This window comes from Miniopterus natalensis, chromosome 16 (assembly GCF_054644295.1).
Source record: "Miniopterus natalensis isolate mMinNat1 chromosome 16, mMinNat1.hap1, whole genome shotgun sequence".
Classification (NCBI taxonomy): domain Eukaryota; kingdom Metazoa; phylum Chordata; class Mammalia; order Chiroptera; family Miniopteridae; genus Miniopterus; species Miniopterus natalensis.
The window spans coordinates 14302632-14316698 of record NC_142096.1 but is presented as its reverse complement, the minus strand read 5'-3'; the positions used below and the strand labels follow the sequence as shown (position 1 = coordinate 14316698).

General features: G+C 43.1%; 1 protein-coding gene across 1 annotated transcript in view; it reads left to right on the top strand.

The window, feature by feature from the left end:
• EXT1 (exostosin glycosyltransferase 1) overlaps nt 1-10434 on the top strand; it is a 235994-nt gene extending 225560 nt beyond the window's left edge. Inside the window, exons 9-11 of the mRNA XM_016207771.2 lie at nt 5246-5406; nt 7848-8019; nt 9907-10434. Of these exons, the coding sequence (XP_016063257.1) occupies nt 5246-5406; nt 7848-8019; nt 9907-10092 (519 nt within the window). The 3' untranslated portion in view covers nt 10093-10434. The remainder of the gene's footprint in view (nt 1-5245; nt 5407-7847; nt 8020-9906) is intronic.
• Nucleotides 10435-14067: the final 3633 nt, after the last annotated feature.

Genomic DNA, 14067 nt, shown 5'->3' with positions numbered 1-14067 from the left:
CAGGTCTTCTTTTTCCTGGGCCTTGGCCAAATCGGAAACATTTCACAACTTCCTGCAGAGTTGGCTTTAATCAACCCAGTTCCTGTGAGCACCTTGCTACCCCCAGCACCCTGATGAGGGCATCTTCCCCTTTGTTTTCTCTGCTAATTGGCTCCTCATTTGCATGGCTGTACCTCACCTCTTGCCTCCTGCCTGCCCTCTTTTTTGTTTTTAAACAGCACAGCTGCTGGCAGGCATGCAGAAGAACCAATGGGAGGCACCTGTTTAGCATTATCTAGAAATCACACTGTCCAGTGCAAACAATCCCCTCCTGCCCCAGTTATCTTAATGCCTGTGTGGGCGTGTGTCACCTCTGTTAGGGAGCACTCTTCTGGGCTCTAAAGGCAGTTTTTCTGTCTTGGTTTCAAGTGCTCATTTTCTTTCACCCACACAAGAGCAAACAGTTTCACTTTAAGCAGAGATGGAGGTCCCTGCTATATCAGACACTCAGGTACATGTGCCAAAAATAAGATGGCACAGAGAATGTGTGAGGAGGAGAGAGCAGAGGAAAGACAGATACAGTAGAAAAGCAATTTTTACAACCTTACTTTAAACCATGCAGGTGACCGAAGACAGTTATATAAAAATGTAGTATATTGGAAATACATTATTAACGGTAGCTGCTAAAAAGTCTGGAGACCTAGCTACTTATACCTTCCCCTCCTCCTTTTTTTCCCCCTTTTTATTATGATCACTTTCCATTTAAACATGGGCATTGCCCAGCATGTACTTTCCAAGGGGCCAGTCTGATTCTAATGGCCCGCTGCCCACATAGCAAGGACTTGGGGTTACCCTAAGCTACCAGTCACAGTGTCTTTCTTGAAATTCCACCGATGCTTCCAGTTTCCATCCAGTGGCATTGAACAAGCGTTACTTGCAGGGTCAGCCTAAATAACCCCAGGACAAAAAGTGCTGGGCCTCACCTGGGAAAATGCTTTGTGTTGCTGAAGCTCTATAAATACTTGGTGAATGAATGACTGGAGGGATGCGTGCTGAGGGGATTAAAGAACGCACAGCCAATTGTGTCATGTGTAAGTCTCCAGGAGAAAGGGGTAGGAGGAGAAGACATGCTTCATGTTCAAAGGGAAAGATAGCTGTGGAATACAGGGCGCGGGACGCCCAGCTTGCATGCTTCTGCTGCTTCCTGCAAGGGATGCTGGCATCCCAGGAGCACATTCATTCAACAAGTGTTTATTGAGGGATTTCTTTGTTCTGGTCTGCATGCCAGGGGCTTTGATTGTTACACGGTTCCTGCCTGTAGCCATCAGAATCTTGGCAGCAAACAGAATTCAAATCAGGTGGTTCAAATGAAGGGCTTTAGGATTATTGAGAGAGGTGGGTGGGGTTAAAAGGACTCTACGAGCAAGAGTGCGGCACCTGGCCAGTAACAAGAACAGGACCCAGCTCCTACCCCGAGGCTTGGAGGAACCAGGAAAGGAAATAGTGTTTCCAGAGTCCCTGAGAGCGGGAACTGGGGAGAAGGGGCTGCCCTGCAAGCGCTGTGATCGTGGAGGGACATGGCAACTGCGGGAACTCCGGTGCCAAAGCTGGGAGGGAACAGGGAAGAAATACCCTGACCTCTCTCCCTGTCTCACCTCCATCCTGCTGAAGGCTCCCACTGACCGACCCCGATCTGCCACCAGCCAGCAAGGAAGACCAGGTTGTGCCGGCCAGAGGCCGGCATCGGGACGTAGAGCATAGCAGCAAGAGCAGAGAGGGGGTCTCAGAGCAAACAGGAGAAGCACCCCGTTGCCGTGGTGCAACGTATGGTCACAGTGACAGCATGTACCCAAGTCATTTTCCTGTGTCCCAAAGTACTGATTCTTCACCTTACGTCTTCCCCTGGGCACAAGGCAGTTAGTCTCCCTCTAGGATTTGCATCCCCCGTCCCATGTGAGATAACTTCCAGCTGCTGTGATGCAGCCGCGTGCTGGTGAACTTCTGTTCCGAGAACAGCGCCCCCGGCCCCTCCGTGCACACTGGGAGGAGCATGTGTTGTGTGTGGAGTAATTAGAAGTCGCCGTGGGTTGAAAATCATATGCGAATGGAGAGGCTGGCAGCCTGGGTTACTGCGGCCTGTTGATCAGTGGGGTGGTTGTGTTGCCTAAAATGACCGAGGGCAGGATTTCTCTTTTCTCCTTTTTTAGGTGAAGAGATGTTGGTTCATTTTATTTCTTCTCTAAGGATTCTTGTCTTGTTTAAATGTCTTTCTGTAGTATTAAGGAGAGATTTTTTTTTAAACAGCCTCCTTTAAAGGGTATTAGATGGAGTTGGTTTATAGTTATTTACATTTATCTGGGTTGCTGCGAATTCTCAAAAGAAAACAGCTGTTGGTTTTTACCAGAAAAGGCCAGGAGCTGACCTTTGCCTTCTTTGATGTGTTAATGATCTGCGTGAAAGCAGAGCTATCACAAGAATCATGGTTTATTGGAATTTACTTTTGAGTTCCTTTGAAATGACTTGAAACGGCTCTGAGATAGTAAGAATCCATGTGATGAAAATACCCCATCGGGTTCTCTAGCAGTTTCCAGTGCATGTGTTTCCTTTTCAAAGTATGATGGAAACCCCAGAGTGCTGACAGCCAGGCTGATTCTTAGAAGATGAACTCGATAAGATCCTGTCCCATAGGTTCGTGCCATTAGCATTTGAATACCAGTGACCATATGCAGATTATCACAACCGGATTTCAGTTTTTTGGCACAGACTGTCCACTTCCCTGCTGTTTTTAACTCTGAGATGCCCCATGCCCCACCAAGCTTCCTTGATGGTTGCTCCACCACCCTGTTTCCCCCCACCCCCTGATGTTATTGTTTGGGGGAACAAGCTATGTATGTTGTTAAGGCTTTCTTATCTTGAAATAGGACACCAAACTCGATTTTCATAAAAATTTGAACTTATGGCTGCTTACAAAAATGATGACTTCTGCGCTGGCCAATGTGGCCTAGGTTGCCGGTTCGATTCCCAGTCAGGACACATGGCTGGGTTTGGGGCTCCATCCCTGGTAGGGGGCATGCAGGAGCCAGCCAATCAGTGTTCCACTCTCACATTGATGTTTCTCTTTCTCGCTCCCTCTCCCTTCCTCTCTCTCTCAAAAAAAAAAAAAAAAAATTTGCTTCTAACTAAGCCCCCAAAAAGTCAGAGATAAAAGGACCCTACAGATCACCCAGGCCAGAGTTTCCCCAAAAAGTGGTCTGTGCACATTAAATAGTTTTACATGGTTCATGGCAAGCATGCATTTAATTTTAACAATTCTATATTTACTTTAATGTTTGTTAGGAAATAATGTGGCCTGCAATTATATGTAGGATTTCACTGACATGTTTACCTAGGATGAGGCTAGTGAGGAAAAAAGAAGGAAAAGGCAGTTGAAAGAAAAACACTGAGTAAAGTGATTGAAAGTCTGGTCTGGGAATGTGACAAAGAAGGAAGGATGTTATGCAGATGATGAAAGCTTGGGAAATGCTGATCTAGGCTCATATGCCCTGTCTCTTCTTTTAATTGAGGTAAAATTTACATGACAAAATTGACCATTTTAAAGTATATAGTTAGTGTCACACAGTACATTTACAGGCTGGGTAGTCATTACTTCTGCCTTATTCTAAAACATTTTCATGACCCAAAAAGGGAACCTCATACCCATTAACGGGTCACTCCCTAACCTTAGGAACCACCGATCTGTTTTCTGTCTCTATGTAGTTGCATATTCTGGACTTGCATGTAAATGGAGTCTTATGCTATGTGACCTTTGGAGTGTGGCTTCTATCCCTCAGCATCGTGCTTCAAGGTTTGCCCCTGTAGTATAAAATGGATCACTATTTCATTCCTTTTTATAGCTGAATAATATTCCGTTGTATGGATATAGCAAATTTAGTTTATTTATTCAGTAGTTGACATGACTGGGGTTGTTCTCACCTCTTGGCTGTTGTGAATAGTTATTTGCTCTACTCTTGAACTTCTTGAGAGGTCACTGTGCTGAGACTTGAACTCTTGGTGGAGCAAATGAAATCTCCATTTTCATTGCTTATCAAGAAGAGGTAGAGCAAAGGTTGTGGGGTGAATGTGTAGCCTGTATAAGAGATAAATTGCTTCCAACACTAGCAACGGAGCTAAAGGAGAGGCTATGAAAACAGTACACACCAAATCTGAAACCAGGTGGCCGGGCTTCAGATGCTGGCTCTGTCACTTACTAGCTCAGGCAGGTTATTCAAACCTCCATATACCTTAGCTTCCTTTTCTGTAAATTTGAGAATATAATGTTACCTTCTCCCAGAACTAGGATTAAATGAGTTAAAACGCGTGAGTGCCTATAACCATTGTAAGCATTACACAGTTATGGGCATTGTATGATTGTTTGCTATTACTATTTTTACTTTTACTTTCAATATTGTTTTATTTATCATCCATCAGATAATCATCGGAAGTCCATTGTGAGCTTACGCACTTGAAAACAGACCATTTGCTCATTATAAATGTTAGTTCATAGCGTATTCAGAAGTCCCTGCTTTGGGTTGTCATAAGGGCTACAAAGTCATGTAGCTGCATTTCCTTTAAAATGCTCCTGTGGCTTCACTTGGCCTCGTTCCCACTTATTCTGGGTGGTTTTCGGCGTGGATGCCTCCGCTCGCTGCCTCTGGCGCTCCGCAGCTCCCAGCCCGAGAGGCTGAACGCCGCCTCTTGTGATGTCTGCTTTGTGCTCCTGATAGACCTTGGGTATCGCTTGAAACATCTTTTCTCGCGCTCTCAGGAGGATGCCTTTCTTTTGGGCCCCTCGGCTTTGCTGTGTGCGGGTGTGATGCGTGCTGTACACTCACACCCTGGGCGTCTACAGGAAACCCCCCGCTCATGAAGCAGACACACTGTGGCTCACGAATCAGCCGTCACATGCACCTGGTGGGGGAGGAAGCAACTGCTTTTTGACTTGTTTTCTAGCTTGAACAGACGGCATTTCTAAAAGACATGTCAGCAAATGTCCTGTGTGTTTTTCTTCTTCTTGCATTTCTGCAGTAATCGGAAGTTTCTGTAACAGAAAACATTAAAATGTACATAATTGTGGGGCAAAATGTCAAGCAGTCAGTTTAATTTGCTGATGAATGTGTGGGAACCGATGTTCCGCAACAGTCTGGGGTTTCGCCTTGTGAATTAGCAGGAGAAGGTAATGTTTTGTTGACACTGCTGATTGCTTGTTTGGCCTGTGTTCTGCCTGCAGGTGGATTTTGCCTTCACCGTTTGGCAGAGCTTCCCCGAGAGGATCGTGGGGTACCCTGCGCGCAGCCACTTCTGGGATAACTCTAAGGAGCGGTGGGGGTACACGTCCAAGTGGACGAACGACTACTCCATGGTGTTGACCGGAGCTGCTATCTACCACAAGTGAGGAATTTGCACGTCTCGTGTGTTTAGATTTTTATATATTCCTTGTATTAGTTTCTGACTGCTGCATACGTAGGGACTTGAGCCAAACCTTGTTAACAACATTAACAGACATTAGCCCGGCCGGGCGTGGCTCAGCGGCTGAGCGTCGGCCTAGGATCCAGGCGATCGGGGTTCGATCCCTGGACAGGGCACAGGCCCTGGTTGCGGGCTCGATCAATGATTCTCTCATCATTGATGTTTCTGTCTCTCTCTCCCTCTCCTTTCCTCTCTCTGAAATCAATAAAGATACATTTTAAAAAAACAAAACATTAACAGAAATTAATCTGCATCCCCCTTTAAATTTTGTTGATGTGACATCATGTGTCTTTGAAACCAATAAAACGCCTTGGCTAATTGCATTTCCAGAAAGTATGGTAAAGTAACATCTCCAGTTCATCTGAAGTGTGAAGACATCTCAGGGTGTATTGAGTAACTGAATATTTAGAATTCCAACTACAAAAGTAAATACTCAATTGAGTTACCCCCCCCCCCCAGCACCATTCCGGTTGCTTGGGATTTACCTTTGAGTAAAATAGAAAAATATGCCCCACCTATGATGGTCTTATATTCTAACAAGGGGAGACGCAATATACATAATAATTCTATATGTTAAGGTGAGAAGTTACATAGCAAAAAGGCAAAGTAGAACAGATAAGGGGTCAGAAGCAACAAAAGAGAAGGGGCAGATTAGGGGGTGGCCTGGGTGATCCTCATGGAGCAAGTGAGATTTGAGCAGAGACTTGACGGAGCAGAGGAAGTCAGCCGAGAGAATGTGGGCAGGAAGAGTGTTACGGCGTGGGAAACAGCTGGAACAAAGGCCCTGAGGCAGAATATTGGAGGGATATCAAGAACATCAGTGTGACTAGAGTGGAATGGAAAGCGATGAGACAGGTCATGGGAGCCCAGATGCAGGATCTTGCTGTCCACCATGAGGACTTGATTTTCCTGTCAGTGACATGGGGTTTGAGCAGAGCAATCTTATGTTTGAAGCATCCATTCTGGAGGCTGTGTTAAGGATGGTTTCTGGGGGCCAGGGTAGGAGCAGGGAGACTTATTGGGACATGGTTGGCATTATCTAAGCAAGAGATGATGGATCCTGGGACCAAAAAGTGAGCAATGGGTGGTAAATAGTGATCAGACTGTGGGCATTTTTTGAAGATGCTCCAGCATGATGTCCTGACAGATTGGATATAGAAGTTTTTTGACCTGAAGAACTAGCAGGATAGAGTGGCCATCAACAGATAGAGAAAGCTGTGGGTGGAATAAGTATTAGAGGACATTCAGGAGTTTAGTCTTGGGCTTCGTAAGACATCCAGAGGGTGTGTTGAAGGAGGTAAGGGATGGAGATAACATTAGGGAGTCGCTTGCATGTCTGGTTTTTAAAGCCAGGGCAATTGGGTAAGATTGCCAAATTAGTTCACGTTCTTGATTCAATCATAGATGAAATCCCCACTCTTCTGATCAGAGGTAAACACACCAATCTTAACCTAATCTTTTTTAGTAAAGAATAGAGAATCTTGCCATATCAGGGGTAGAGTTGGAAATGCATGCATTTAAGCTGGCTGAACCTTCATCTCAAGATTCGTCCTCTTGGAAGTTCATTGTTCCCTTTCCTCCTGCATTGCCACTTACAGCATCTGATTTATTCAAATGTTTTTTCCTATAAATATAGACTATATGTCCCTCCAAAAAATACTGGAATGAAAATAATTCAAATTAATATGGGTTCTCCAGTGATTGGCCACTAGATTAATTAGGGTTTTGCTCTAACTGTTGAAATATATGGTTTATAGGCCACAAAAATAGAACAGTATATTGTTGGATTTAGAGTTATGGGATAGTATTAAATACAGTTCTGCCTAAGCCAATAATTAAAATTGTAAAGCATCTTGTAATGATATATAGGTTACGTGTAACTATCCTTGCCATCTAAGTATTCTGTTTCTTACCAACCACCCTGATATTAAAAGTTAGGCTGGACAAGCTATATCTGCATGTATCTCTGTACCTTGTTTCTTTACCTATAAAAAAGGGTAATAATAGTACTTACAGCATAGATTTCTTGTAAGGGTTGGATGTGGCATTTGTTGGCATTCTAAAGAGCACTTTAGAATGTCATCTGGCACAAAGAGTGGGGCAAAAGTAGGCTTACAGTTGTGACTACTTGGAATAGAGAGTGTATTCTTGTATTATTTATTTATTAGTGTATTATTTTCCATATAAATAGCTATAAACTTACTTTTGCCCCATCCTGTGTAGTAAGTACCATATAAGTCATAGTTATTATCATCATCATCCATGATATGTGTTGAGATCCAAAGAACAGGTATGTGTTTTCTGTCAAAGAAGGCCACCATATGTAATGATGGCCCCTCGGGAAATGTCCTTGGGTTTTACAGATATTATCACTACCTGTACACCCATTATCTGCCAGCCAGCCTGAAGAACATGGTGGACCAGCTGGCCAACTGTGAGGACATTCTCATGAATTTCCTGGTGTCTGCTGTGACAAAATTGCCTCCAATCAAAGTGACCCAGAAGAAGCAGTATAAGGAGACAATGATGGGACAGGTAAGAGAACTTGCTCCCTTGCTTTGCTTGCTGGTGGTTCACCTGGAGGGAATGAGGACTTACTGTTCCTCTACTAGGCATAAAGAGGAGACATAAAAAAACAAAAATCAACACCCCACATCTAAAGGCTCTGAGAGAGAGCATGGTTGGCACATGGATAATTGGGAAGGCGTAAGTCAAGGGTTTCTTTATGTCAATATATAAGCTTTCTGTGTGCCCAGGTATTTTCATATATATTATCTCATTTAAGGATACAACGTTCCTTTAATATTGTTTGCTCAGAGAGTTCTGTGAACTTCTCTGAGATTATATGCTGATGAGGGAACTCTATGACACATGATTTCTTAGGGGTTGGTTTAATGGCCACCTCATAGATTTGCCTAATTCTACCAAACCAATATTTCTAATAATTTTGCACTTCTTTTGGGGACAAACCTAAGTTTAGCCATAGGTCTAACTAGATGTGTCTAGTTAAATATGTACTGTATCTTCCCATCAAACACATTTGTTTATTGAATGTTTGTATGACTGGTGAAGTACATATTACACTGGAAATATATCTTCTCTAATATGTTGGTTGACCCAAAATAAAATCTAGAGACAAAAAAGTTACCTGAGTGATTCAACAGATTTTTTTTAAATTATTTTTAAGAGAGAATAAGAATGAGCTTAAGCTCTTGCCAGTATTTCAGTTTGCACACTGCCCTGAAGGTCTTGCCCTTTGGGAATGAGTAGACCCATCCAGAGCTCATACCAATTTAGGAATAAAGTGACATGTCATGGGGATTGTCTGCTCTCTATGAACTCAACTGGTCAGCTTAACTTGATTTACCAAGCAGAGTACTCCTAGGACAAATGGTAAAGGGTGGAACCTAAGTTCTGTCCCTTTCTAGCCTTGAACAAGTAATTTTAACTTCCCTGAACCCACCTCCTCATCTATACAGTGGGGATGTGATTACTAGGAAGAGAACTTGACCAGGTTGTTGTGAAGCTCGAATGAACTTCATGAAAACACTTAAGGAGTCATATTTTGTTTGTTTTTCTGCTGCTCGGAGGTAACTTGACATTTGTATTTACCTTCAATGGTTACTTTCAAGCATGTTGACACTTGTTTTAAAGTGACTCTGAGTGATTTTCACAGTAAAATGTACCTTCCGATGAAAAAATTTTCTAACAATGCATGAGGATTCAAGCACAAGGACCACACACACACACACACACACACACATCATTAAACAGTTGCCTAATTACATAAGTTTGTGTTCTGCTCCCATAATTGAGCAGCCCACCTTTTCCTAGTTACATAAAAACATGGTTTTAAAGACATTGTGCTTAGTTCATCTATTTAAATTTCAGCCCTCAAGTCATTTAAGGCTTCCTTTCAATCAGTGTCAGTCATTCTCATGGTCTAAAACCATTTAACCAACCTTAGGGGCAACGCAGAGAGCTAAAGAGATGGTACCCATCATTAACAAGAAAGCTTTAGAAAACTGTCTTTGAAACCACAAACACACTGCTGGTCATAATATTTGACCCCGACTGCAGAGAGAACTTTTAGATTTAGTGACTATAGTAGGGGAGGTTCAACTGGTAAGTCGTGTACCAAGCAGAGAATGAGTCATTCAGTATGAACTGTTGTTTGCGTGTGTGTTTAGCAGTGGGGAAGGAAAGCAGGAAAGCAGCATATCTTGGGAAAACCTTCTTCTGGGGTGGGTAGAAACCAGGATCAGTGCTTGGGTTTTCATCAGGCACAAGGGTAGGGAGGTATGGGGTCCCAGCCAGCCCCCGAGCTCTGCCCCATGCCAGGAGGCTGGCTTGGTTTTCTGCAGTGTCTCCACGTCCCCTGGCACTTTGCTCACTGTCTTCCCTGTTTCTCTCCTTCCCCAGACTTCCCGGGCTTCCCGCTGGGCCGACCCCGACCACTTTGCCCAGCGACAGAGCTGCATGAATACGTTTGCCAGCTGGTTTGGCTACATGCCGCTGATCCACTCCCAGATGAGGCTCGACCCCGTCCTCTTTAAAGACCAGGTCTCTATTCTGAGGAAGAAATACCGAGACATTGAGCGACTTTGAGGAACCCAGCCGAGTGAGGGAGGGGAAGCGAGAAGGGACTGAGTCAAGTGCTCTCTTCCCAGTGCAGATCCGCTCAGCCGCGGAGCCAGATTGTGCCAAGTAGCCAAATAAACTTACCATGAACAGAATGACAAAAAGGCCAATGAGAACTCGACTCCTGGCTCCTGGGACTGCTCCGGACTGCTCCAAACTCACCTCACTGGCTTCTATGTCCCAAGACTAGGTTGTGTACAGTTTAATTATGGAACATTAAATAATTATTTTTGAAATGATTGCTATGCAGGTTTAAACTTTTTTAATGATCAAAACTATTAAAAACCAGAGTTCTTTCTTTAATCAAAATTGTGTTGGTTGTGACTGTTTCAAAGCTGCTGCTCCTCTCCCCACAACATCATTGTCAGTGGTCATGCAGGGTTTCCCGCAGTTACAAAAGCTCCAGCTTCACAGACAACACAAGCCACTCTATCCAGTGTCCAGAAATAGTTGAGCATAAGTTAAGATAAGTTCATTATTCCACTTTGCCAGTGCAAATTGTTTTCCACTTTGAATTTGCAGATGCCCTTGAACTTTTATCTCTAAAGTGTCGCTGCATGCGAGAAAGTAGTATGACTTCCAGGTAGACAGTTCTAACTGAAAACTTTGAGATATGTAAGTATGATAATCTTTTTCATTGGGGGAGTGGGGGGAGCGGGGGGAGCTAGGACCAAGGAAACGCTAGTATCATTAACAAATGTTCAGTTTGCACAAGGAACCATCCATACCATCCACCAGCAAGCATGCTAGTGAGAGGGAAGTACTGAAACACAGCAATCACCCAGTTCTTTTCAGAGGTGGGGGCTACATTATACATGGGCCTACGTTTATTAGAGCTGGGGAAGGCTTTTGTTTAAAGGCAAAGGAAGTGTATTGAGAATGAGTATCTGGAGAGGAACAGATTATGGGCAAGACAGGCTCTTTCATGTTTGTGGAAACATCAAGTTTCCGAGCTTCTCTGTTGAGAAAGAAGTAAGAAGGTATCAATTCTCAGCATTGAGCATGAGGTGATTGCTGAGAAGTAACCTCACCATTGGGACCTGGATACCATTTTTGGTCAACATTCTTGTTTTGAGCAAGAATCTGGCACACATAATAATCAGAAACAAATGTGAACACTGTTTTATTTCATTTTCATTTTTAAATCTGGTGACATTCACTTGTGCTTCTTGTTAAAAAGAAAGTTTCTATCCCTGCAAATGCTGCTCTGAGCTTCTGATTATTGTAAAACTGCAAATATAAGCTGAAATATATATATATCACTTAACTCCATTGTAAATGATGGAGAAGAGACTTCTGATACTAAATGCTTTCTTCTACTTGGAAGAGGCAAGAGAGGGTAGAGAAGAGAAAGACATTATTGGCCCTAAAATCTTTTATGCTGAATAAACAAGCACTTTAGTCGTCCCCCACCGCCACCTCACATCTCATAAATTTATTTCCAATGTTGTTTAGAAGAAAATTCCATCACAGAATGATGTTGAAATAACTTCAAGTGCCTGGCTTAGGTCAGTGGAAACCATAAATCCAGGAGACTGTAACTCATCCTTGCTTTGTAGACATCTGGAGGAAGAAGAGGACCTTGCAATGAGAGTGCAGGGAAGGAAGGAGCTGTAAATGAGTGAAACAAGGTGTTTGCAGAGGTCCAAAGAGGTGACACAACACACTACCTAGTGACAGAGCAAAGACTGGAGCCCATGTGTCCAAACGCTGTGTTGTGAGTGGCTCGCAGGTAATGAAGTCCAATGAAAGGGGCTTTCTCTGCAGCCTCGTGACTCAGAACAGTTCCTAAATCAGTCTGTCATCCAATTTGACCCTGCTTTAGCCCACTCTCAAAATGGGACAGTTTCTTCTAAGTGTATGTGATTATCTCATATATTTGTTGAAAAGTAGTTCTTAGGTCCACAGTCCTTGCCACCTTGTTTCTTTCTAGCAGATGCCCAGTCTGATAGGGTTCATGCCACTCAGGCTGCAGCTCTGGATGACTTGAAGGGGTGGCAATCCTTATTCATCTGGCCTTTGCAAATTTGTGCTTAAATTAATTTTTTGGGCTGCCAAATTAGTCGTGTATCTTTCTCCTTTGCAAAAATGAATGCAGCATTTTGTTCCAAGTCCCCAAGCCAACTTGAAACTCGTGTGTCTTCTTGGCTCATGGAGCAAAGTCCCCAGTTGTACCAGCCAGTCACATGACGGGATTCAGGGGGCTACTTTGCCAGATTTACCTGTCACATAGCTCATGGGGCATATTCTCCACACACAGTGTATGTTGTGTGAAAAAAAGAAAAGATGATAATTATAAATGAGAACAGGATCTGACACACTTTTCAGCCACTTCACATCTCCATGGTATCATTTTATATCATTCTCTGAGAAAATCTCTTTGGGATGCTGGCTAGTATGTTCTTTTACTACTTGGAACATACAGCTGGGAATTGAACAATGCTTAGCAAATCAGTGAGACCCAACAGTAAGATGTAATTTTAATTCACTAAGGAAAGAGCTATATTTCACTGCGGAAAGTTGACAAATCACAGCCATCTCTGTAGGATGTCAGGAGCTATCTCTCAGCCAACTCGAATGATAACCAGAGGTCCCTAAGTGGGCCAACATGAATTGGTAAGAAGCCAAGAACAGAGAGCGCAGTGCCAACCATGTAATGAGTTGCATGCAGAAACTCCAGAGAGGACTGGACCACTTATGATTTCCACACAACATCTTTTTCCAGTTCCTCATTAGGACACACGATCTTAAAAATAACTTTTTAAGCTGGTTTATATAGTTATATATATCTATGAAAAGTTTTATAAATATCGAATCAAGCTTGCATTATATTTAATATACTTTAAGTATATCACCTTTGTTGAAAACAATGAAACGACTCAGCATTGAGACTGTACAGAAAAATATATGAAATAATCATTGCTGTCACATTACAAAAGATAATGTAGGTAGGCCTGCCTGGTCATATGAGCACACTTTCTAATAGGGTGCTTCAGAAGAAAGTGAAGTCTCTCGTACCAGAATCTAATGTGCATTACACTTTAATTTATTCTCGTTACAAAAGGTGCTCAAAGAAGGATCAATCTCAGTTGCTTCCTTCCAACTTTTTTAGAAATGATTTTTGTTTTTCATTGACAGTAGGTTCTGGAATATCTGGCCTTTCATAAAGGTTACTAAACTTTAATTTAATCAGGGGTGAGATGAATGAATGTGGATAGACCTATATACTGTTTCATTTTTTTTTTAAAGCAGCTCTTGATTTAAGAGCAAATGGAATTTTAATCAGACCTGTTTAAAGGGCGGGCGTGGGGAGAAGGCAGAGAGCCTCGCCAGGTGAGAATCTGAATAGGACTCTTGCTGAACATGCTGAATTATGGATTCAAAAGTGGAGGCAAACTTCCCAGACCTGAAAGTGTCTTATATTCGCTCAGGTCTCCTTTTAAAAGTACCGGTTTCTGCAGTGAACTCTCAAATTACCCACTGTGCTAGACTTGTCCCCTCAGTCTCAGAGCTTCAGCATGAGAAGATTAGCTTATTCCTTGACTCCAAGTCTACCTTAAAAAAATGGGATTGAGCCCGGCCGGCGTGGCTCAGTGGTTGAGCGTGGACCTATGAACCAGGAGGTCACCGTCCGATTTCGAGTCAGGGCACGTGCCCGGGTTGCGAGCTCGATCCCCAGTAGGGGGCGTGCAGGAGGCATCCGATCAATGACCTTTATTGTTGATGTTTCTCTCTCTCCCTCTCCCTTCCTCTGTCTGAAATCAATAAAAACATATTTTTAAAAATTGGGATTGAGAATCCTAAGAACATAGTCCCTCCCATTAATTCAGTCACACTGTGCAGAAGCTCTGGATGGAAAAGCTTCTATTTACAACATAATCTCAATATTAAGATGATTCCCAGAAACCGTCTCCCCTTTTTGTCCTTTCTAAAAATCGGATG